The sequence below is a fragment of the Alligator sinensis genome, unplaced genomic scaffold, assembly GCF_000455745.1.
Source record: "Alligator sinensis unplaced genomic scaffold, ASM45574v1 scaffold97_1, whole genome shotgun sequence".
NCBI lineage: Eukaryota > Metazoa > Chordata > Crocodylia > Alligatoridae > Alligator > Alligator sinensis.
The window spans coordinates 911,472-933,920 of NW_005841921.1; the positions used below are offsets into that span (position 1 = coordinate 911,472).

The 22,449-nt window shown below is 45.6% G+C and overlaps 1 protein-coding gene across 5 annotated transcripts in view; it reads right to left on the reverse strand.

The window, feature by feature from the left end:
- Positions 1 to 22,449, reverse strand: part of NECAB2 (N-terminal EF-hand calcium binding protein 2) — a 425,733-nt gene that overhangs the window by 314,859 nt on the left and 88,425 nt on the right. For all 5 annotated transcript variants that reach the window (XR_003092925.1, XR_003092924.1, XM_025198410.1 and 2 more), the window contains exon 3: positions 12,801 to 12,909. Coding sequence is in view for 2 of the 5 variants with exons in the window: in XM_025198410.1 (XP_025054195.1) it covers positions 12,801 to 12,909 (109 nt within the window). In the remaining 3 variants the exon portion in view is untranslated. The remainder of the gene's footprint in view (positions 1 to 12,800; positions 12,910 to 22,449) is intronic.

Consider the following 22,449-nt stretch of genomic DNA (forward strand, 5'->3'; position numbering starts at 1 on the left):
GCTCACCCTTTTCAGCCTAAGTTAGTAATATCAAAATATCTCTAGTACTCAGACTAGGAGGAGGCAAGATAGGGTGACAGACCACTCCAACAAAGCCCACTTGTTACTTAGTGGGAGAACATAATCCTGCAGACATTTAACCTCTCACTTTCTTCCAAAGTCTGTCTTGGTAACAGGGTAAATGGAAGATCATATAAATTAGACTCCACAGGGAGCAGGGTAGTCAGAGTGAGTTTCCAATTTGATATATCTCTCCCCCTTTATGCTATTTCTGACAGTGCTGCAGATGCTTAAAGTGTGATGCCTTTGCTCAGGCATGATTTGATCACTGAATCTGAGGTCAGTCAAACCTCTCCATTGGAACATACAGGAAGGAGTCTCCAGGCTTAACTCTCTCCCCCAGAAGCAGTGATCAATCATACACTAGTAGATTCCTTTTCCTTCCATTCTGTTCTAGGGTTCACCAAAGGTGCTAATCCCAACTCCACACCTAAGATAATAAAAGAAACCCAGATTCACGTCTCGTACCTGTGAAGCCAATGACAGGACTATGGAATTTTGTAGCAATTGCCTTACACACGTTTGTTTCCACAGTGAAGTGTGGTTTCTCTGCTGCTCCTTACCATTGGATGGAATAACAGAGGCCACAACACACAAAATGCATATGTCCCTTCTACCCTCTGCACAGTTCAACAATGTGTTTGGACCACGTGTCCAAGTGCCATGGCAACAAGGTACGGTACAGTGAAACATGGCTGAGGCTCATTTCAGATCCAAAGTGGGGGCCAACAATGGAGCAGAAATAATTAAAAAAGAAACAGTTAAAAAGATTTTTTAAAAGATGAGAAACCGCCTAAAGCTCTTTCAGATGCACACTTCTATTACCTGCTAGCCCAATGAAGATATGATTAAGGAACTGCTCTACTAAAGATACCAGTCATTGTATAGGAGCACTAAATCTACTTCAAAGGAAAACTAACATCTAAAAAGGGCTAAATACTAAATTAATTTAAAGCCCATAGATACAGTATAGTGCTGCTGGTTTTCCATAATCATGTCTGTACAAAGCATTTTGCCTAGCACATACCTATCATGCCACATCATTAACCTCCTAAGTGACACTTCCTAGGCAACGAAGCACAGGAGGACAAGCCTCATTAATGTTCACAGGCTATTTTTGGGTGTCTCATTTCAGTCAAATACATAAAGCATCCCCTAATGACTAGACCATTTTTTGCCTCTGAATTTTAAGCTGAAGTGCATTTTAAGTGGCTCCTCATGGGCAGTGGCAGGGACTTGTTCCTAGATCATTACAGATTCTCCTGTTCCTTGTGCACTGTGAATTCTGCCCAGCTATTCTGTGGTTAATCATCTTCCAAATGACCCTTTATGATCATTTTATTTAGTAAAAGAAGCCCCAAAAAACAAAACAAGAAAAACTATATGAATGTTCCACTTGCACACTCAAGTCAGTCAGTTTCCCTATTTGTATGAATATGCTGAAAATCAAATCAACCTGTTATAACTTGACTGGTAACAGCAATTATTAATAATAATCAAGAACATAATTTTCTTAATCTAGAGCTACTGTGGCTATAAAGTAATTTAAGTAGAAAACTTTTTTCTACTGCATGCTGAGCAAACATGATGTGGGAGTAAAAGTAAAGCAGACAGATAAAATGGAATATTGAAAACAGCTCTGAAAATAAATTAACTTCTTTCAACCAGCAATTCATTTAATTCAAACTGCCTGTAGAAAGATAAAATTAATACATCCCTGCATTTCCTTGTGCAATGGAAAAATACAAGAGAAACTGTGCAGCACCCATCTAATATAGAAATGTTAGTCTTTTACTATATAAAGGTATTTCCATATAAGAAAAATGCTTGGTAAATACTAGTAAATCAGTGTTTAAAATTAATCTTAAACTAGCTGAATAGTTTCAGGACATATCAGACACAGATTAGAAGAGGCAGAGAACAAAGGAGCAATACTTGTTAGAAAAGTAATAAAGAGAAAGGGAACATCATTAATCTTTTTTGGCATGGTCCCAAATCAAGAAGTTGGTGTGATGATTGAATGCAGTATTAAACTGTTATATTTCCTAGTGGTCATAGAATTTTTTAGTTCACAAAACTGAAACCAGCATTTGACATCAGGATTCCTGACAAGCAAAGTATCCTTGGAGTCATGTGGGATGACTTTTTACTTCTCAATTGACACAGGTCTGGCACACAAATTGCCCTGTTCTTATTGATTAACATCTGAGGGTGTAAAGGTCAGGCATCCATGATAATTCTTTCAGGTAAGTCAGAAAACCAAAATACTGCTTCCCTTCCTACAGACTCTAGCTCTTCCCCAATGCCCTTTTTTGCAGGGGGAGTGGAAGCGGAGGGAGAAGAAGGAGGGTGAATATACATCTATGACAAAAAATCTCATGTGAGGTACCAAATGATTCTCCTCTTCAATCTTCCAGTTTAGAATCACTATGCAGTCTTAAGACATGACTTGAGAGAAACATAGCTCAAAGTCCTATTTCCATGAGTGATGTGTGGCACAGTTTAACTGCTATTGCTAGTCCCTAGAACTGAAGCTTAAATAAACTGGAAGTATAACCATGAAAAAACAGAAGTCTTGAAAAAAAGATAAGAAGGGCTGAGAGAGGTATGTTCCTGTCCCCACAATTTTAAGGTGCCCTAGGTTTCCCATCTGGCCTTGGATAACTGAAAAATACTTTTCTGGTCAGGTGCCTCTTTTCTTCAATTCTGGACCTTCCTATTGTCACACATGCTTTTGTAATTTTTTATTTTATGATATTCTTTAATATCATGTATACAAGGTGACAATGGAAAGTTACAGTGAGGAACTGTCTCTTCAAGAGGTTGTTATAAGACCAGCAAAAAAACTGGTTCTTGATTTTGTTGGCACTGGATTTATGACTCAGATACTTTGTTCCAGGTGGACCCAAACCCGCAGACTGACTACATTTTCTCCATTCAATTATAGGCAAATTTTATTGATACACAATGGTAGCAGATGAGAATGATGCAGGCAAGGCAAACAAAATTCCACCCTCCCACAGCCCTGATTCTATACCTACCAGTCCTAGGGCTGTCACAGAGGGAAGGTATGGCTGGACAGTATGCAAGCTTCACCCTGTAGTTCTTTCTTGAATGTCAGATGTGAGCAGCCTGCAGGTCGAGGGCTGAGCACCTCCCCTCCTCACCAATGAGGTGGGTGAGATGGGCTAGTGATGTGACCTCTGTCCATGCTGGCCTCGGGTTCTTCCATCAGGGACCCTTTGCTGCTCTGAAATCCCTCCTTTTATATTCTTTTCCTCCTCCTCTGATGACTCTTTATCTCTTGGTACTGTTGATTGGGTTTCCCTGTGGCCATCATGCTGTCCACATTCTGTCCTGTCAGCATATTCCTTTGTTCCAATAAACCCATCACATGCACACATCTTAATTTGGTCATTTGTCTTAATTTGGTCCATCCACCAAAACTGGAAATCCCAAAGGCTCTGCAGCTGGTCACTGTGACCTGGCCAATGTGGCACAGTCCCTTATGTCATGTTATGGAACAGTGTGGTACATGTCTTCAGTTTCCCAGCCTGTGTATCCATTGGCCTTAGACATGGTGTCTGCCTTGAAGGCTGCAACACTTTGCCACAAACAGGCTTTTAAAAAACAATTAACCCTTGCCGTTCACCTGGACTTTTGTTCTTATGCATATCTAACTTTACCCACAAGCCAATTCCTAGAAGCAAATTTCTAAATATAATTTTCTGGCCAGAGTTGTGCTGAGGCTCACATTACACAATGCTGAACAATTTGAACTCAGATGCCAGGAGTATGTGTATACCACAGCAGCAGAGTCCCCCAACTAGGACCTGTCCAAACATGCCCTGCTGTCACACTCCACACCCGGAAATGCACCTGGGAGACCTCTTTAGAACTTTTCTCTACAGCCACTCTTAAGACCACAGTCTCTAGTCTGCTTTAGAGCATCCACTGAGGACAACCCTGCAGTGACCTTGCTTTAGAACAGGGGCAGGCAAAAGGTGGCCCGTGGGCCGGATCCAGCCTGCCAAGCAATTACCTCTGGCTTGTGGAGCCCCTTCAAAACCTAGTAATGGCAGCTGCCTGTCTAAAAGCCTCCAGCAGCAGCCGGCGACACCAGCCGCCAGCTGCAACACCTCAGACTGTTTACTTGGGTCCTGGTTGTGAGGCAACCAATCATGACCTCAGCCTAACCCAGCTCGCCTCGCCTCACCCCTGGCTCAGGCCTGGTTTGCAGCTTGAGAGGTGGAGGGGGGCTGAACCAGAACCTGTGGACCAGCAAGGGGAAGGAGTGCCTAGGCCAGCTTCTGCCTCTTGCACAGAACTGGAAAGGACCCTGCCCTGCAGGTAAGCCCAGGAAAGTGGCTGCTGGGCAGGCTTTCCCCGTACCATGCCATGCCACTTGGGCCATGCCAGGTCAGACTGGGCTGGCTCTGGGGAGGGGCAGCATCAGCTGGACCAGCTGTGCCACGTGCAGCTCTGGCCTGGTCAGCACCAGGGAGAAGAGGTGGTGGCTGACCTGTGTGCTGCTTGGGACTGGTCAGGCGGGCCAGCTGAGGTAAGGGGTAGTCACAGCTTTGCCTTGTGCATCTTGGGCTAGGCCAGGCTGGCACCAGGGAGGGAAACCTACTCCTGAGCTGGTCCTGAGCAGCACACAACTCTGCCGCCACTTCTGCTGGCCGGTGCTGACCCGGCCTGGCTTGCCCCATCCCCAGCAGCACATGGCAAAGCCAGCTTTGGCTGCATGCTGCTTTTTCTGGCCTGTGCCAACCTGGCTGGGCTCATTTCATCTGGAGTAGCATGAGGCCGAAGAAGATTTTCATTGAAGATTTTTGAATAATAGAAAAAGACTTGTCTTTGGTCTCCTCACCTTTCACATTTACTGTTGACAGCGCTCCATGTGACCTGCAACTTGAGCTTATTGACCTGCAGTGTGATGCACTGCTTGCAGAGCTATTTAAATAAGTTCCACTTCATAGCTTTTATGCCTCTCTCAATGAACAGAAATTTTCAAGGATCAAATCTTATGCCCAAAAGACACTTGTGCTGTTTGAATCAATGTACATATGTGAGTAGACATTTTCTGTAATGCAAATCAACAAATCAAACCTTAGATCTTCAATTGGCGATGACCACCTTGCAGCAGTGCTCTGCATTGCAACAACAGAGATGATGCCTGATTTTGATTTTCTGATTAATGCACATCAGAGGCTTCATTCTTCACATTGAGTTCCTTTGTTTGTCTTTAAGTTAATCATTTAAGTTGTTATTTATATTATGGTTGTATGCTTGTCATGTTGTTTTTGGAGCATTAAGTTTATCACTACTCAAATTATTTATTTAAATAAAATTAAAATCTGTTATAGTAGTTGTTTTATTTTTAGTATATGATACTTTATCTATACCTTGTTAAAATGATTTGTTCTGAAAGATTTTGTGTGTGCAGTCCTTGACTCAATTGGTTTGGCTCCATTCTGGGGGAGGTCTGATGCCCCTGAAGCCCCACTGCTGGGGTAGGATGTCAGAGGGGTCACAACCCCTTGCTACCTGGTAAGTTGTGCCTGTGCCTCGTGGCCCATAGGGCAGAACTCTTAGGGCCTCAGGAGCAGGCCATGCACTGTGAGAGTGGCCCTGGTGTTGGGCAGTGTTTCCCAGTCAAGGGGTACACGTTCTGATGTCAGGGATCATGTGATGATGGCAGGGGATTCTGGGCCAGATATGGCAAGCAGGGCAGTTTGGTGTTGGGTGGGCAGGTCTTATGACCCAGACTATATGGCAGGGTGTAACTTTTGGTTCCCAGGCCACCTCCCCAAAAGGAGTACTTCCAGGGGCAAGGGGAGGGACTTCCGGTGGCAAAGGTCAGGGGTTAGGGGGCAGGACGTCCGGTCCCAAGATGGCAAGCAGAGGCGGGACAACTGTCAAGGGGCAGAGCTACCCATGCGGCCCTCGACAGCTCACCAAAACTCATCAAGAGGCCCTCTGCCTGAAATAATTGCCCACCCCTGCTTTACAGTGCAACAGCAAGAGTGGCAGGGTTAGGAGTGCCCTTCCAAGGATATGAGGTCACTTTGGTGCAGACGTATACTGAATGATACACGTCTTTGTCAGATTGTGACTCTATAGCAGGTGACGAATGGAGTATTTAACTGCTAAAGCAGCTAATGTAGGATGCCTATAATTCATTAGCAATCAATCACTCTAATCTAATTTAGCCTTAACTTTTACTACCTTTTCCACTTTCCAGGTAGTTGAAATCAGCTGAAGTATCTGAGCTGACAATCACTAGATTCAGACATGTAAGGAGCTGATGATGAGGTTGTGTCAATGGAAGGCAATTGATTTCCTCTGGTAGTACAGTACAGGGCCACTGATCTGAATTTTAGGGCAAGGTACAGACCATATCTTGGCTTTTCCTTGTGTGAGGCACAGTACCGAGAACTAGGCTTTTGAGGAATTTGGGATATAATTTTTGCAATTTAAAAGAAGGATGTTTTCCTTCTCAAACTTTGTAGATTTGCCTGGAGTATTTATACATTAAAAAGGCATAAATATCTGCCTATGTATGCTAAGATTTAACTTGGAACTGTGACTAGATAAAAAAATTATTTCAGAAGAGAACACCAGATGCTAAATCCATCTGGCCTCATGAAAGTGTCTGGTCCTCAAGGATGCCAATGACTATATTAAGGCTAGATCCTGGTTTCAACAAAACTATATATATTCCTGAAGATGTTAGAGCTCTTTTCATGTTAAATCATTAAGTCAATGAGGCAGGAATCTGATACACTTAATTTAAACACCAGGACAATTCAAGCACTGCCACCATACTAAATTTTTCTTCAAAAGTAGACAAAATAGTTATAGAATATCACAGCTGCTTATTTCACATACTCTATTTAGGAGCAAATGTTTAACAATTTATCGCTGTTTAATATCAAGAGTGGGTAAGGAAAGCAAAAGACATAACAAGACCTTTGAACCCAAAGCTAGTTATAACATTTGCACAACTCTGACAAGGCTATGATCAGGATCTCAGTTAAACACACAAAATAAAATGCTATGCAAATTAGTGTTTTATAACACATTTTCTGCATTTGCTACTGCATACGATCAACAAACAGCCTAACACTGCTTAATACCTTTTGTTTGAAAAGTAAAAAGTGATCCCACTCAAATTTACTTAAAGCGATTCATGTCAAACCACATATTTCACAAAAGAAAAACCTGAATCCTGATACCTAAGAGTTAAGTATTCTCCCTCTCCTACAGGGTTTGAAATATTAATATATTGTATGTGCAAGCTTCCAGAAGCTAAATCTCGTTCAGCATTAATGAACTGGACTATTATTCTTACAGTATTACCATGAGACTTTTTACTTAAAAAAGGATTCCTTTTTCATTAGCTAATTTACACAGGTTTGTTAATCCTAAAGGAATGAGGGTTTCTTTTTATATCTTTGGAAAGAAGAGATCAGGCTTGTGAAGACTGGCTCTTCTTAGAAGGGAGAAACAAAACTCCTGGGAGAAATCCTTGGTCTTCTAGGTTCTGTTGTGGTGCCTCTTACTGGAAAAAGTACACCAAAAAAGCCAGTGCCAGGGAGTTCAGCATTCATGTGTTTTCTATTAATCCTGAACGATGCCTCTGCCACATGTATTGGATAGTTCATAAACACTTCAAAACCCACCAAAGGAAAATGCAGTTGGAGAACGTTAATTCATTGATAGCAAAGACAGTCAAAAGTTGTGAAGCTACATATTCTGGAAAGAATACATTAGAAGCAAAAAGCATGTGATCTTAACTGACAGCATAGCACAGTACATGTGCCTAAGAAAAGCTGCCTTCTGACTTTCATAGATTTCATAGAAATTTGGGCTGGAAGGGACCCCGGTGGATCATCGAGTCCAGCCCCTGGCCCCAGGGGCAGGAAGTCAGCAGGGATCATAGGATCCCAGCAAGATAAGCACCCAAACATGTCTTGAAGGTGTTCAAAGTGGGTGCTTGAACCGCCTCCGGCGGTAGTCTATTCTAAACCTTGGAGGCTCGGACAGTAAGGAAGTTCTTTCCTATGTCCAGCCTGAATCAGTCACGGCAGAGTTTGTGACCATTTGATCTTGTCATCACTTGGGGTGCTCTGGTGAACAGATTTTCCCCCAGATCCTGATGAGCACCCCATATAAACTTATAGGTGGCCACCAGATCACCCCTGAGCCTGCGATTTTCCAGGCTGAAGAGTCCCATGGCTCTCAGCCTCTCATCATAAGGTCTGTTTTCCTGACCTCTGATCATGTGCGTAGTTCTCCTCTGCACTCTCTCAAGCTTCTCCACATCCTTTTTGAATTGTGGAGCCCAAAACTGGACACAGTACTCCAGCTGCGGCCTTACCAAGGCTGAGTACAACAGGAGAATGACGTCCCGGGATTTGCTTGAGAAGCATCTATGGATGCAAGCCAGAGTTTTGCTTGCTTTACTAGCTGCAGCATCACACTGAAGGCTCATGTTCATCTTGCGGTCAATCATGACCCCCAAGTCCCCAGCCAGCGGATCATGGTGAGGTCAAGGCCACAGTTAGCTGGTTTAGCCCAGAGGTGATCATGGGATACCAGATCGAAGACTTCTTTAAAGTCAAGATATATAACGTCAATCTCTTTCACCTTGTCCAGGTGATAGGTCACCTGGTCATAAAAGGAAATGAGATTGGTCAAGCAAGACCTACCCACAACAAACCCATGCTGGGTATCCCTCAGGATATTGCTTTCAGCTAGTCTGTTAAAGATGGCCTCTTTGATAATCTTTTCCAAGACCTTCCCCAGGATAGAGGTCAGGCTGATGAGCCTGTAGTTTACCGGATCTACTTTCCTCCCTTTCTTGAATATAGGCACCAATTTGGCCATCTTCCAATCCTCGGGCACTTCACCAGAGCACCAAGAGCTCTCAAAGATCTCTGTCAGGGCCTGAGCTATGATGCTTGCCAGCTCCTTGAGTACCCTTGGGTGTAACCTGTCAGGGCCAGCTTACTTGAAGGTATCCAGCCTGTCAAGGTGTTCCTCCATGAGGTCAGCTTCGACGGAGGGCAAGGAATCTTCCTCACCCGGGCCTCCCTGACCCACGGTGTGCAGGGGCATCCCATGGGACTGGTGAAAAACTGATACAAAGTACCCATTTAGCAAGTTTGCTTTTTCCTGACATCAGTTCTCAGTTGCCCCATCTGGCTTAGCAGGGGTCCAATGTTGCCCTTGCTTTTCCTCTGGCTCCCCACATATCTAAAAAAGGACTTTTTATTGTCCTTGATATTTGTAGTTAGCTGGAGTTCCATTGCAGCCTTGGATTTCCTGGTTTGCTCTCTGCAGGTCCAGACCAGAGCAGAGTATTCCACCTTGGTGAAGGTTCCAGTCCTCCATCCTTTGTAGGTCTTCCTTTTAAGATGCAGGAGGTCCACCAGTTCCCTGGAGAGCCAAGGGGGCTGCTATGCCCTTTTGCTGCCTTTCTTCCAAGATGGGATGGACTTTGCTTGTGCATCCAGGATTGCTCCCTTGAGGAGCAACGGCCCGTCCTGAACTCCCCTGCCCTTTGGGTTATGGCCCTTTAGGGCCTCTCTGACAAGCCTCCTTAGCTTGTCAAAGTCAGCTTTCCTGAAGTCAAGGACTTCTGTATTACTGACTGACTTGCCAGCTTTGTAGCAGATGGTGAAGGTGATCAGCTCGTGGTCACTGTAACCCAGCTTCCCTTCGATTGTTAGGTCATTGATTAGGTCGTCCCCGGTTGCCAGTATGAAGTCGAGCCGGTAGACTTATTGAGTCAGGTAGAGGTCATCCACGCGTGAGAGAAAGCTTTGCAACTGCTCAGATTTGGCTGAGCGCTCCTCCCATGAGATGTCTGGGCAGACAGACAAAAAGTCTCCCATGACAACCATACATGGGGAGCATGCAGCCTCAGCCAATTCGCTGGTGAACTCCTGGTCGAGGTCTTGACCCTGGGTAGGGGGTCTGTAGTAGACTCCCACCATAGTATCCCCTGTGCCATGTTCCTCATGGATTTTAACCCAGAGGGTCTCAAGTCATCCACCGTGGATGCCAATGTCGGCTTGCAGGGACGCGTAGCTTTCCTTGACATAGAGAGCTACACCCCCGCCCCTTTTGTCCACTCAATCCCTCCTGTACAGGGTATAGCCATCTATACCTGTGGTCCAGTCATGGGTGGAGTCCCACCAGGTCTCCATTATCCCTATGACATCATAGTTATTTGCATTTAGCAGGAGAACAAGGTCCTCCTGTTCATTCCCTAAGCTCCTGGCATTTGTGTATAGGCATGCAAGTGTCCCCTTAGGGGCCCTTGCCTTGCCTATATTTTGTTCCAGGGCTGGGGCTGAGTGGGATCCCTTAAGTGCCTTGGCCTGCTGGCTTTGCAAGGGTTGCTCAGCAGGCCAGCAGTGGCAGTAGTCTCCCCATCCCCCGATGGGCTTTGTTTAAAGCCCGGTGGAGTAGGTCAGCCAGTCTGGCTGAGAAGAGCCTCCTCCTCAGCAGAGAGAGGTGGAGGCTGTCCCTTCCCAGCAGCTCGCTGCCTCTCTTTCCAAAGAGCAGACTATGGTCATGGAAGGCAAAGCCTTCCTGATGACACCAGCGCCGCAGTCTTTGGTTGACTACCTGGATCCTCCCCTCCCTCCTCAGCCCATAGCCTGAGACTGGGAGGATCAAAGAAAACACCACCTGCATCCCCAGACCCTTAAGCCCCGCACCCAAATCCCTGTAGCGCCTAATTACCCAGCTGGAAACACTCCGAGTCATGTCATTGGTGCCCACATGGATGAAGAGGGTACTGGTCAGTGGGCTGGAGGAGTTTAGGGATCTTCTCCGCAATGTCTCCGATTCTGGCTCCTGGGAAGCAGCAAACTTCCTGGGCTAAGAGGTCGGGGTGGCAGATTACCCCCTCAGCCCCCTCAGGATGGAGTCTCCCATAACCAGCACTTTGCGTTTGGTCTTGGGGACAGCGGGGGCAGTAGCTACTGTATTGTCTGTGTTGCCTGCAGGAGCTGGAAACTCACCAGGCTGTGCTGGGGCTGCAAGAGGTGCGTACCTGTTGCAAAACTCCAGTGGGGCAGGGGCCTTGGTGCGGTGGGCCTTGGGGCCCTTGACCGCCTTGGTCAAATCCCTGGGCTGGACAGTAAGGGAGGTCCCCAAGTCCTCCCTTGTCCTGGAGGGAGACCGTGGTCTACCCTCCACCTCCTGGGGGAGAAGGGCCTGGCAGTAGGAGTCTATCTTCTGCTCGCAGTCCCTGATGGCACGCAGTCTCTGGACTGCAGCCTGGAGCTCCTCCAGCTGGTGAGCCAGAGACCCCAGTAGGGAGCAGCCCCCACAAGTGGAGGTGGCTATGCTCCCGGGCCCCAGAGCCTGAAAAAGTGTCAGGCAGCCCCCGCAGCCGGGAGCCAGGGGTTCTGTCTCTGTGGAGCTTGGAACCATGGGCTCCATCTGGGTGGTGGTCTCTGAGGTGCTGGGGGGGCGGGCACAGACCCCGAGGGGACCCAAGGGGTGCGGCATGTGCCCATCCGCGTCATGCCACTGGTGGGCTAACTACGGCTGGGACTGTCTACCCTGGGGGGCTCACAGGCAGGGCCTCAGGCCCTTCCGCTCGTCCTCTTGCGCAAACTCCCGCACCGGGCCTAGGAGCGTGCCTGTTTGCGTGGCCTGTTCGTGAGGCTCCGGTCACATGGCTCCCTGGGGGGCTGGGCAAAGTAGGAGCCGGGGGGGGACGTGACCCTCCTCGGCCCACTTAGCCCACTCTCAGCTGGCTAGGTCCTTCCCTCCATGGGTCCCTGCTTACCCACGGGCAGGCTGGAGTTCGTCGGGGGTCCTGGGGTTACTGCTGGGGTCCGTAGGCTCATGGGGGCGCAGCAGGCTTATACCCACGCATCTCGCACTGGAGCCAGGACACTAATGAGGCTTATGCCGTTGCCAGGCCCTTTTTAAATTGCACACATGCGCAGAAGGGCCGGCCGGTGCCTCGCTATTTTGCGGGGGCTAAGGAGGGTCCCTCCCCTCCACCGAGGGAAGGAACAGATGGGTAACTCCACCCTAACCTGGCACATGTGCCTGCACGGGGGTCGCATGGCTCCCTGCGGGGCTGGGCCAAGGAGGAGCTGGGTAGGGGGGCATGATCCTCCTTGGCCCACTTAGCCACTCCCAGCTGGCTAGGTCCCTCCCTCCATGGGCCCTTGCTTACCCACGGGCAGGCTGGGGCTCGTCGGGGGTCCTGGGGTCACTGCTGGGGTCCCTAGGCTCATGGGGGTGCAGCAGGCTTACACTTCTATTTTTATGGTCAACAAAATGTAAAAGGTCAGGATTATCTGAGCTCAGGTGGTCCATGAGGTCTCCACTTTGATGTAAAACAGGATTTAAGCTTAACACGATTCTTCCCAAGGCTTTTCACTTGTGAAAAGACTCCTCACTCAAGACCATGCATTCTGCCCTCCAATAAGACAGACATATTTGTAGGTGGAGACTTTTGAAGTCAGGCCATAATATATAAAAAGTATGATGAAACTATACCAGGTATACAATGAGCCCACATGATGAGAGGTCAAACCAAACAGAAATGGAGTCCAGATTGATGGATAAATGAACACCATCATGGCATGCTTAGCATGCTCTTAGATCTCATAAGCAGTGCAGCCTCAAAATCTACACACCAGGATTCCTAAAATCCAAATCAACAGGAGGAAACAGACAGGGACTGGTACACTCACCTGGTGTTGTCCGAGTCAATTGTATGAAAGAGCTTTTCAAGTTCTTCTTCATTCAGAGTCCCGTCAGAAAAAAAAGCCTGGAACTCTTCCAAAGACAGCTTCCCATCATCTGTAAATAATAAGACATCAGATGTTAAAAATCAAAGATGAATGAACCAAAGAAAGGATCGTCTTCCCCAACTGAGTCACAATTAGTATTATAAAGCATGCACATGTTTTATGGAGTTATCCAAATTAATGAAGAAGGGTTGGCAAAATACTGAAACTAACTTGGGGTCATATTTTCAAATGTACAGATGTGCACAGAGTTGCACTTGCATTTGTAAGCCTCAGTCCCTATTTTTATCTAGGACTTAAATATACTATGCTGCATACACACGGCACAGATGTATTTCAGAGCCTGAAAGAACCCCTATAAAGAAATCAGCAGAGCTGTGTGTCAGGGCAGAGGGCCCATCCAAGTTGCAGAATCTGGGACTAAGCATCAAATTGTGCTATGTAACAGCTGACCTAAGAAAGATGAAGAGATTTGACTCTCCAGAGAGGAATATTGCTGTGTAGGAAAAAATGATTAGGCTTTAATTCCCTGCGTGCATGTGGATTAAGGAAAAGAGGTTCCTTCCAAAATGCAGTCTCACCAAAGAAGCTCAGGAGCCCTTTTCTCTGTTCTACACTTAATGCAGGACACTCACTAGAGTCTATACAGTGCCTAGGAAAGCCCAAGGGTCTAATTAACATTGTACATTAACATCTACTCAAGACACTGACTGCACAGCTGTTAATGCACAGTCATTTAGTACTTGTATACACAAATCCTAGATGACTGCACAGTAACCAGCATGGATTTATTAGGGGGAGATCATGTCAGACCAACCTGATTGCCTTTTATGATCAGGTCACAAAGGCCATGGACGCAGGTGTCGCAGTGGATGTCGTCTTTCTGGACTTCAGTAAGGCCTTTGACACCGTCTCTCACCCCATCCTAATTAATAAACTAGGCGACTGTGGCATAGATGCCTACACAGTCAGATGGATTGCAGATTGGCTGAAGGGTCGCACTCAGAGGGTGGTGGTGGATGGATCATACTCGACTTGGGGGGAGGTGGGTAGTGGAGTCCCCCAGGGCTCGGTCCTGGGGCCTGCGCTGTTCAATTTCTTCATCAGCGATCTTGATGTTGGGGTGGAAAGCAACCTGTTTAAATTCGCTGATGACACCAAAATTTGGGGGGAGGTGAGCACGCTAGCAGGGAGAGAGAGATTGCAGAAGGATCTGGATAGGTTACAGGGGTGGGCAAACAGGAACAGGATGTGTTTCAATACGGACAAGTGCAGGGTGCTGCACTTGGGTAGCAGGAACCAGCAGCACACTTATACGATGGGGAACTCCCTACTTGAGAGCACGGAGGCGGAAAGGGATCTTGGTGTCATTATTGACTCCAAGATGAACATGGGCCGACAATGCGAGGTCATGGTTGGCAGGGCTAACCGGACCTTGTCGTGCATCCACAGGTGCATCTCGAGTAGAGCCAGGGAGGTGATCCTCCCCCTCTATGCGACGCTGGTCAGGCCGCAGCTGGAGTATTGTGTCCAGTTCTGTGCGCCCCATTTCAGGAGGGATGTGGACAACATGGAGAGGGTCCAGAGGAGGGCCACCCGCATGATCCGGGGACAACAGGGCAGACCCTACAGTGAGAGACTGCGGGACCTGAACCTATTCAGCCTCCACAAGAGAAGGCTGAGGGGGGACCTGGTGACCGTCTATAAACTCACTAGGGGGAACCAGAAGGGTTTGGGGGAGACGCTGTTTCCCCTAGCCCCCGCTGGCATAACAAGGAGTAATGGGCACAAGTTGATGGACAGGAGGTACAGATTGGACATCCGAAAAAACTACTTCACAGTTAGGGCGGCTAGGAGCTGGAACCAACTTCCAAGGGAGGTGGTGCTGGCCCCTACCCTGGGGGTCTTTAAGAAGAGGCTGGATGCCTACCTGGCTGGACTCATTTGAGTCCCGTTTTTGTTTTTAGGGTTTTTTGTTGTTCTCCCGCCCTGGCGGGGGGGTCGGGCTAGAAGATCTATTAGGTCCCTTCCGACCCTAAAACTATGAAACTATGAAACTATGAAACCAGAGTTACTGCGCAATAGCACTGCCAAACAGCTTTTAGGTGATGCTGGCTGTGCAGTAGCTCATTACTGCTGCGCAGTACCATCATGTCATTCTTTATGCCATGTGACACTACTGCACAGTAGTAATGAGCTACTGCTCAGTCAGCATCTCATGTAGATGTGGCCACTGCATCTTATAGCTAAGAGCATAAAAGCAAAATTACAGCCACCAAATGTAATCGCACTTGAAATGCCAACTGTTTAAACACACAGGAACTTCGCGTCACCTTAGTGTTGTGCCTATGCTTTTAAAAGAACTGGATGACACTATACCCATCTGTTGGGCCATATGAGATATGATTTACTGGATATCTGTTCCAAATCTACAAGTTAGTGAAGAAATTACAATAGAGAGCTTGAAGTCTTCCCTTACATTGGACACTCAGTTGGTAACCTACAGCAATTAAAGACAAAAATTTTGAACTTGGCCAGAGAGTTTTTGAAAACTAGCTTGACTCCCTTGAGTCTGACTTTCATAAGTACCAATGAAATCCTTAATCCCAGCTGCACTGAATGGGAGCTGCAGGAAGTTAGCACATGTGGAAATTAAGGCCAGTTTCTCAAACCAAAGACTAAGGAATCAACAGCTGCTTTTGAAAATCTGGCCACAATCAAGTTATGAGCCCTCTGGACTGAGATGTTCTAGGTTACGCATGACAAAAGAGGTTGAGCATTTGCCAGCCTTGTTAATTGACTGAAAAATGTATCAAGTATCAAACATAAAATAATCAATAATCTACTGTATTGATCCCAAATACTGCACCTTCCTTCAGCCCTACTATAAAGTTTTGGGCTCAAATTATAAATCACACTACCGGTTTGAAAGGCTGAGAGAGAAAAAGAGACTGAAAACTCATATGTGTTGTCATGTAAGGGGAGAAAAGTTGTATAGAGATCCTTGATATAACAAAGACACAAGCCTAGTTGTTAAATTGGGAATTTCCTTCGCTATGTGCATTAAAAACGCTTTTAATGGGCCTTTTTAATGCACATAATTTAAAAGGTTTCTTTCTACCTCTAGCAGGTAACCAGAGAGGTGGGGGCTGGGGAAAGCACTGAAGCAGGTCAAAATACACTTTAGCTTCAGGGGAACTTGTATTCTACTTAACTTCTTTGTTCAGTGCTGTAAGATCTAGGAATGCTGATGGCTCTGTTGTGGGGTGTAGTGATTGTAGGGGTGGTGGAGATGTGTTGGCAGGTTTTGCATTTCTTGTCATGGCACGGTCTAGATCCATTTGGTGTGTTCTGGGTCTGAGGAAGTTTGCTTCTGCTGATGAGGTTGGTGAGGTTCGGTGCTTGTTTGAAAGCTAGGATGGGTGGCTCTGGGAAGATCTCTTTAAGAATAGGGTCTCTTTCTAGTATGGGTTGCAATTGTTTGAGGATTTTCTGTACGGGTTTGAGGGAGGGGTGTTATGTCATAACCAGTGGTGTGCGATTTGTGGGGGGGTTTCTTCTGTACTGCAGCAGTTCTTCATGTGGTATCCAGGTGGCTCTTTCAAACGTGCAGTCTATCTCTCTGAAGGAGTGTCCTTGTTGGGTGAAAGCCTTTTTAAGATTGGTGAGGTGGCAATCCCGGGTGTTCTCTTCAGTGCAAATTCAGTGGTATCTGAAGGCTTGGCTGTATATCACAGCTTTTTTGGTGTGTTTAGGGTGATTGCTGGTTCTGTGCTTCAGTATAGCAAGGGTTTGATGATGCAGTTCTTGAGGAAGTCTTCTTCCAGGTGGCTCATAAAAAGGTTGGCATACTGTGGGGCCATTTTGGTGCCCATAGCTGTTCCCATCATCTGGAGGAAGTGTTGGTTATTACAAGTGAAATTGTTGTGTGTGAGGATGAAGTGTATAAAGTCAGTGATATCTTTGGGTCTGTATTCTGAGTTGTAATCTTGTTCCTGTAGATATGTAAGGCAGGCTTGGATGCCATCCTGGTGTGGGATGCTGATATATATAGGCTGGTAACGTCCATGGTGCTTAGGAGGGTGTTGCTGGCAAGGTGGTCTGTCTTTTTAAGTTTCCATAGAAAGTCTGTAGTGTCTTGGACAAAACTTGCTCTGTGGGTGATGAGCGGTTTTAGGATTGACTGAACAAGCACCGAACCTCACCAACCTCATCATCAGAAGCAAACTTCCTCAGACCCAGAACACACCAAATGGATCCAGACCATGCCATGACAAGAAATGCAAAACCTGCCAACACATCTCCACCACCCTCATAATCACTACACCCCACAACAGAGCCATCAGCATTCCTAGATCTTACAGCTGCACCTCCAGAAATGTAATACACCTCATCCAATGCACCAAATGCCCTGATGGAAAATACGTAGGTGAGACCAAACAACAATTGTGCACCAGAATGAACGCACACCGGAAATCTATCAAAGACAGGAATACCCAATTACCTGTGGGGGCACATTTCTCACAAGGAAACCACTCTCTCTCCAATCTCTCAGTCCTGATCCTCAAAGGAAACTTACAGAACACTTCCCACAGACGAGCCTATGAACTCCACTTCATCAGCCTTCTGGATACTAAAAATGATGGACTAAATATAGACATTGGATTTATGACATTATAACCTGCCTGACAGCTGACTTCCCAGGTACTTCTCCACTATTCATCCCCATTCTCTCCCCCACACCCAGCCTGTCTCTCACCCATTAACTCCTCAATCTACATTTTCACTGACTGCCTGTCTTGTATGCATACCACCCCAGCCTCTGGCTTCTTTACTTTTCATTCCATCCAGGAAGAGCACACACCAACTGCTGAAACGTCCTTAGCCTGATGAAGGGTTTTTGAACCCGAAAGCTTGATTAAAAATTGTTCTCCAACTATTTAGTTGGTCTAATAAAAGATATCAGATTCATCCAAAGAACCTTGTCTGCCTATGTTCTTAGACCAACATGGCTACAACCTACAGTCTTGTAAGAAAGCAACTACTTTTAGCACTATGGTACAACAGTGCCCCGCGTGGTGTAGTTCTTCCAATTTATGTACTATATAAAAGCTTTACCCTCCTATCCATGGAAGAAAAGATTCATAGACTGGAAATGTTTTTTAGATTGCAGTAGGAGAACATTTAATTTATTATTTAATAAAATCAATTCAAAACCACACTGCTTCTCTTTCAAGAAATGATGCAGAAGGACAAAAGTTAGCTGACTTGCTGCATATACATGCATGCATGCACACACACATGTTCTCTGGCTGTTGATCGTTAAATATAGCTCTAGATCCCCAAAGCTATAACCCAGTTTTCATAGGTTAAACCAGGTGTGTCAAACATAACTCCCATGGGCCAGTGCCAGCTCATGGAGTCATATAATCCAGCCTGTAGGTTTCTGGACTGATCCCATGTGTCACACAGGAGACATGCTGCATGCAGCACAGGGCATGTTCCAGGGCATGTGCTACACATGGCACCAACACAAGACCAGCTCTGCACCCTAGTTCCAGAGCTGGTCTAGATTGGGCTGTGCCAGAGCCAGCACACAGGGTGGATCTGGCAGGGCAGTGCATGCAGTGTGTGCACCGTGCTGACCCCCCATGCAACATGCAGTGCACATAGTCAGTCCAGCCCACATGCCAGGTGCAGTACATGCCAGCCCTGGAGTTCACTTCACATGAAACATGCAAGTTAGATTTGGAGCTGCACACAACACCAGGGGGTTAAGCACAGCCTGCACATGATGCCTTATCAGACCAGCCCTGCTTGCTGGCTCCAGTGGGCATGGGCAGCCTTGGCCTTGATCCAAACTGGACCCACAGCCAGCTTGCAGAGCTGGTCCAGCACTGGCACCACATGCAGCCCATGCCCCAGACCTCCTGTGCTGTGTGCAGCACTAGGTCTAGCCCACACACCACATGCAGCACAAGCCCTAGAGTAAGTCCTGGGTTGGATTTGGTGCATCAGGTGCTGCATAGGGCATTGGCCCCAATCCAGCCCTCAGACTTGCCCAGCAATGTTTATCTGGCCCGTGAGTTTGACACCTCAGGCTAAGTAAATGGATTTGGCAAAAGATACCTTTTTTTCTTTTTACTTATAAAATAAATATTAGGATGTGAGGTATATTTTCTTCAGTTTTATCGAGACAGGCTAAAATTAAAGGGGCCAAATATTGAATTCCCTATTTAGTTTTTTGTGCTTGTCATCACAGAAACATAATGTTTTCTTCCTATCCTTTTCCAAGTTTCTGAGCCATGTGGCTAGGAACACTGGGATAGGTCGCAATTTTGCTGTGGTAGTTCACATCACTTAAAACTCAGTGTCACATCCACTGAATTATTAAAATTGCTGCCTGCTTGACCGCATGAATAGGTTTAGGAGAAGAAAATAAGTGACGGCTTAGAACACCCATTGCTGTAATGGCATTTCTATTATTGCCTAACATAATTCTTATTTAGGGATGCATCTGTTGAAGATCTGCTTGCTCTGCACCATTTGCAGATCTCAAACCGCTAAGGTGCTCATGGGAGAAACAGAAGAGTGTTCAAATTGATTGGTAAGTTGTTAGCAATGACTGTTAAGATTAATCAATAAGGCTGGTGCCAGAGTCTAGAACATACCTGGTGAAAGCAGAAAGTCTGAGAATTAGGTTAATGTGGTAGAGGTGGTAGAGGCATGTTAGTGAATTAGTGATGTGCAGGTAAACAAACTTGATGAAGCTTTTGGTACCCAACTGGCCTATGTGGTCTTTCTTTTGGAGTAATGTACAGTCAACATTCTGACAAAGTGTTCATATATGGAGAAGAACTACAATGATCAAGAGAGGGTGTAGAGGAACAACACAAATGGGCATACAGATGGTCCTGAGAAGCCATAAACAGGTCCTCTCAGGTCACAGTGAGGGTTATACAGGAAGGAGGAGGTGCCAATTACACTTTACTTTTGCTATTTTTTTGCTAAAAATTATTACTTTTGCTAAAAACCTAATTAGTTTTTTTAATGCAAATACAAAGAAAGGTGAAACACCTGGAAGGTAAACATGATTTAAGAGTCTCCTCCCTTAACAGATAGTTTTTTAATGCAAATGGAAAAGCAAGTCATCATTTAAAACAAACTTGCAGCCATATCCACAAATTCACAAGGGAAAACTATTTCACAGTAACAGAATAATCCTTGACCTATGTATCTACAGTTGTAGAACAGCCTTAAAGGTGCATATCGATAAAGCACTGTAGACAAGCTGGTGTGGAGGGATTGAAGGATTGAGAGATAAGCAGAAGCAGACCATGGTGGGATTTGAAAGCTAAAATTAAAATGCTAGAAAATCCTGATCCAAGATGATTGCCCAAAACATTAGTAACATCCTGTTTCTGTAGCCAATACTATTCAAGATAAGAGATGATGTATTCTATAGACGTTGTACTCTAGGAACAGTCTTATCAGACAGGTCTTGGAAAAGCAGGTTGCAAAACAGATAGTTCTGAAGTGACAAAGAATGGATACGACTTTAAGAAGCCTACTTTTCATAAAATGTGCCTGTGTGCAAGAGATACATGTTCTCCAAATGAACTGTCATGGGCCATATCAAAAAGGCATCATAGGTCTTAGAATTTCAGTTAGCTTATTTTTCACTCCATAGCCATTATTTTTGAGGGATGTAGGATATTTCCACTGTAAGTACAAGCACTTGCCTTTGATGCATATTGTAATGGAAAACAAATGCAAAATCTACATTAAAGCAAGTTTACATTTTCAGTGATTTCAAAATTGAAGGCACTATTATGATCATCTAGTCTCACTGTGTGTATAACAGACTGTGAAAGTTTACCCAACAATTCCTCCATGAAGCCAAATAATTTGGCTCAACCCAATTGAAAAGAAGGGGTTATAATGGAAAATTTCAGGCAACCTCAATACACATTATTACTGGATCCATCTGCAATGTCCTGACAAATCCATAGCATGTCTCTCAGAACATGGTTCCTCTTTCCATTAATGCTGCAAGGAAATAAGATCAAAAGGCAAATCATAAAGTCTCCAAAATACAGCAAATCTGATCATAAGGTTTTTTTCCCTCCTGCATTCACCTTCTGCATATATAAACATCTGACGTACTCAGACTTGTTCGCCATGTCTGCTATGAGCCTTAGCTGTTAACATTACAGATCAATATGGCTACGGACAGAAATTACACATAAATCAGTAGACATAATCAGAAACTTGTTCAAATCTGTAACAAAACAGAAGTTCACTGCACATAAACTGCTTTCAAAATAGCCAAAACTGGTTTAAGATAAACTGGGATGGATGTAGTATCAGACTTAGTTGATTTAGGTTAAACTAGTTTATTGAACTTCTCTCCCAGATCTCCTCCACAATCAAGTTAATTCACAGTCCCCCAGCATCCCAGGATGCTTTGCACCTCCCCCATAGCCACCCCCTCCCCTACTGCAGGGTAGGTGAGCTAGCTTTGGCCCAAACTGTCTGCTCCAGCTAAGCAGAGAGGCATGTTCTAGTGCCCTCTGGGTTCTGGCCTGGGCCACTGCAGGCATATGGCTGTATTTCTGGAATCAAAGGTGAATGTCTGTTCCCTAGAGCATTTGCGTGTGTAGATGCACTGATTGAAGTATAGAAAAATAGGGAATGGACTAACCTAAACTTCAAAAAAGATACTCTACAGAATAGGAGTGTCTACAGGGGTAGTCAGTACAGTATAGCCACCCTGCTTGCAATTAACAGTCCAGGAGTTTTGCAGTACCTTTTTGGGGGCTTCCCTCTGCAGACAAGCCCTACACATGATTTTGGTTACTCAAGCTCAGGATTGCTGCCACATCACTTACTTTTGCAGAATCTGTGAATCCATGCAAATGGCTATGAAGCTTTATATTAGAATAACACTATCTATAGTGCCTACAAAGGAGGTCAGTAGCACAATGTAACACACCAAACATATTACATAACCATTTGGGGGGTAGTCTGATACCCTTAAGCTTGTCCATTTGGGAAAAGAAAAAGAAAAATATTCATGCTTTCCTTCTAATGTATTCTTGTGTCAGTCACTGTACTCAAATCAATACTAGACTATTTCTCTCTTCTGGACAACAACTGATAAAGAACATACTCATTCAGGTAAAAAGAAGTCAGAATTTGGGATGCACCCCTTTTCAAGATCTCCCTCTGTACTCGGCCTCCTCCTGCTGTACTTGGCCTTGGTGAGGCCGCAGCTGGAGTACTGTATCCAATTCTAGGCTCCACAATTTAAAAAGGACGTGGAAAAGCATGAGAGAGTCCAGAGGAGAGGTACGCGCATGATCACAGGGCAGGAAAGCAGGCCTTATGATGAGAGGCTGAGAGCTATGGGACTCTTCAGCCGGGAAAAGCACAGGCTCAGGGGGGGACCGGGTGGCCGCCTATAAGTATATAAGGGGTGTACATCAGGATCTGGGGGAACGCCTGTTCATCAGAGCGCCCCATGAGATGACAAGTTCAAATGGTCACAAACTTCTCCAAGACTGTTTCAGGCTGGACATAAGGAAGAACT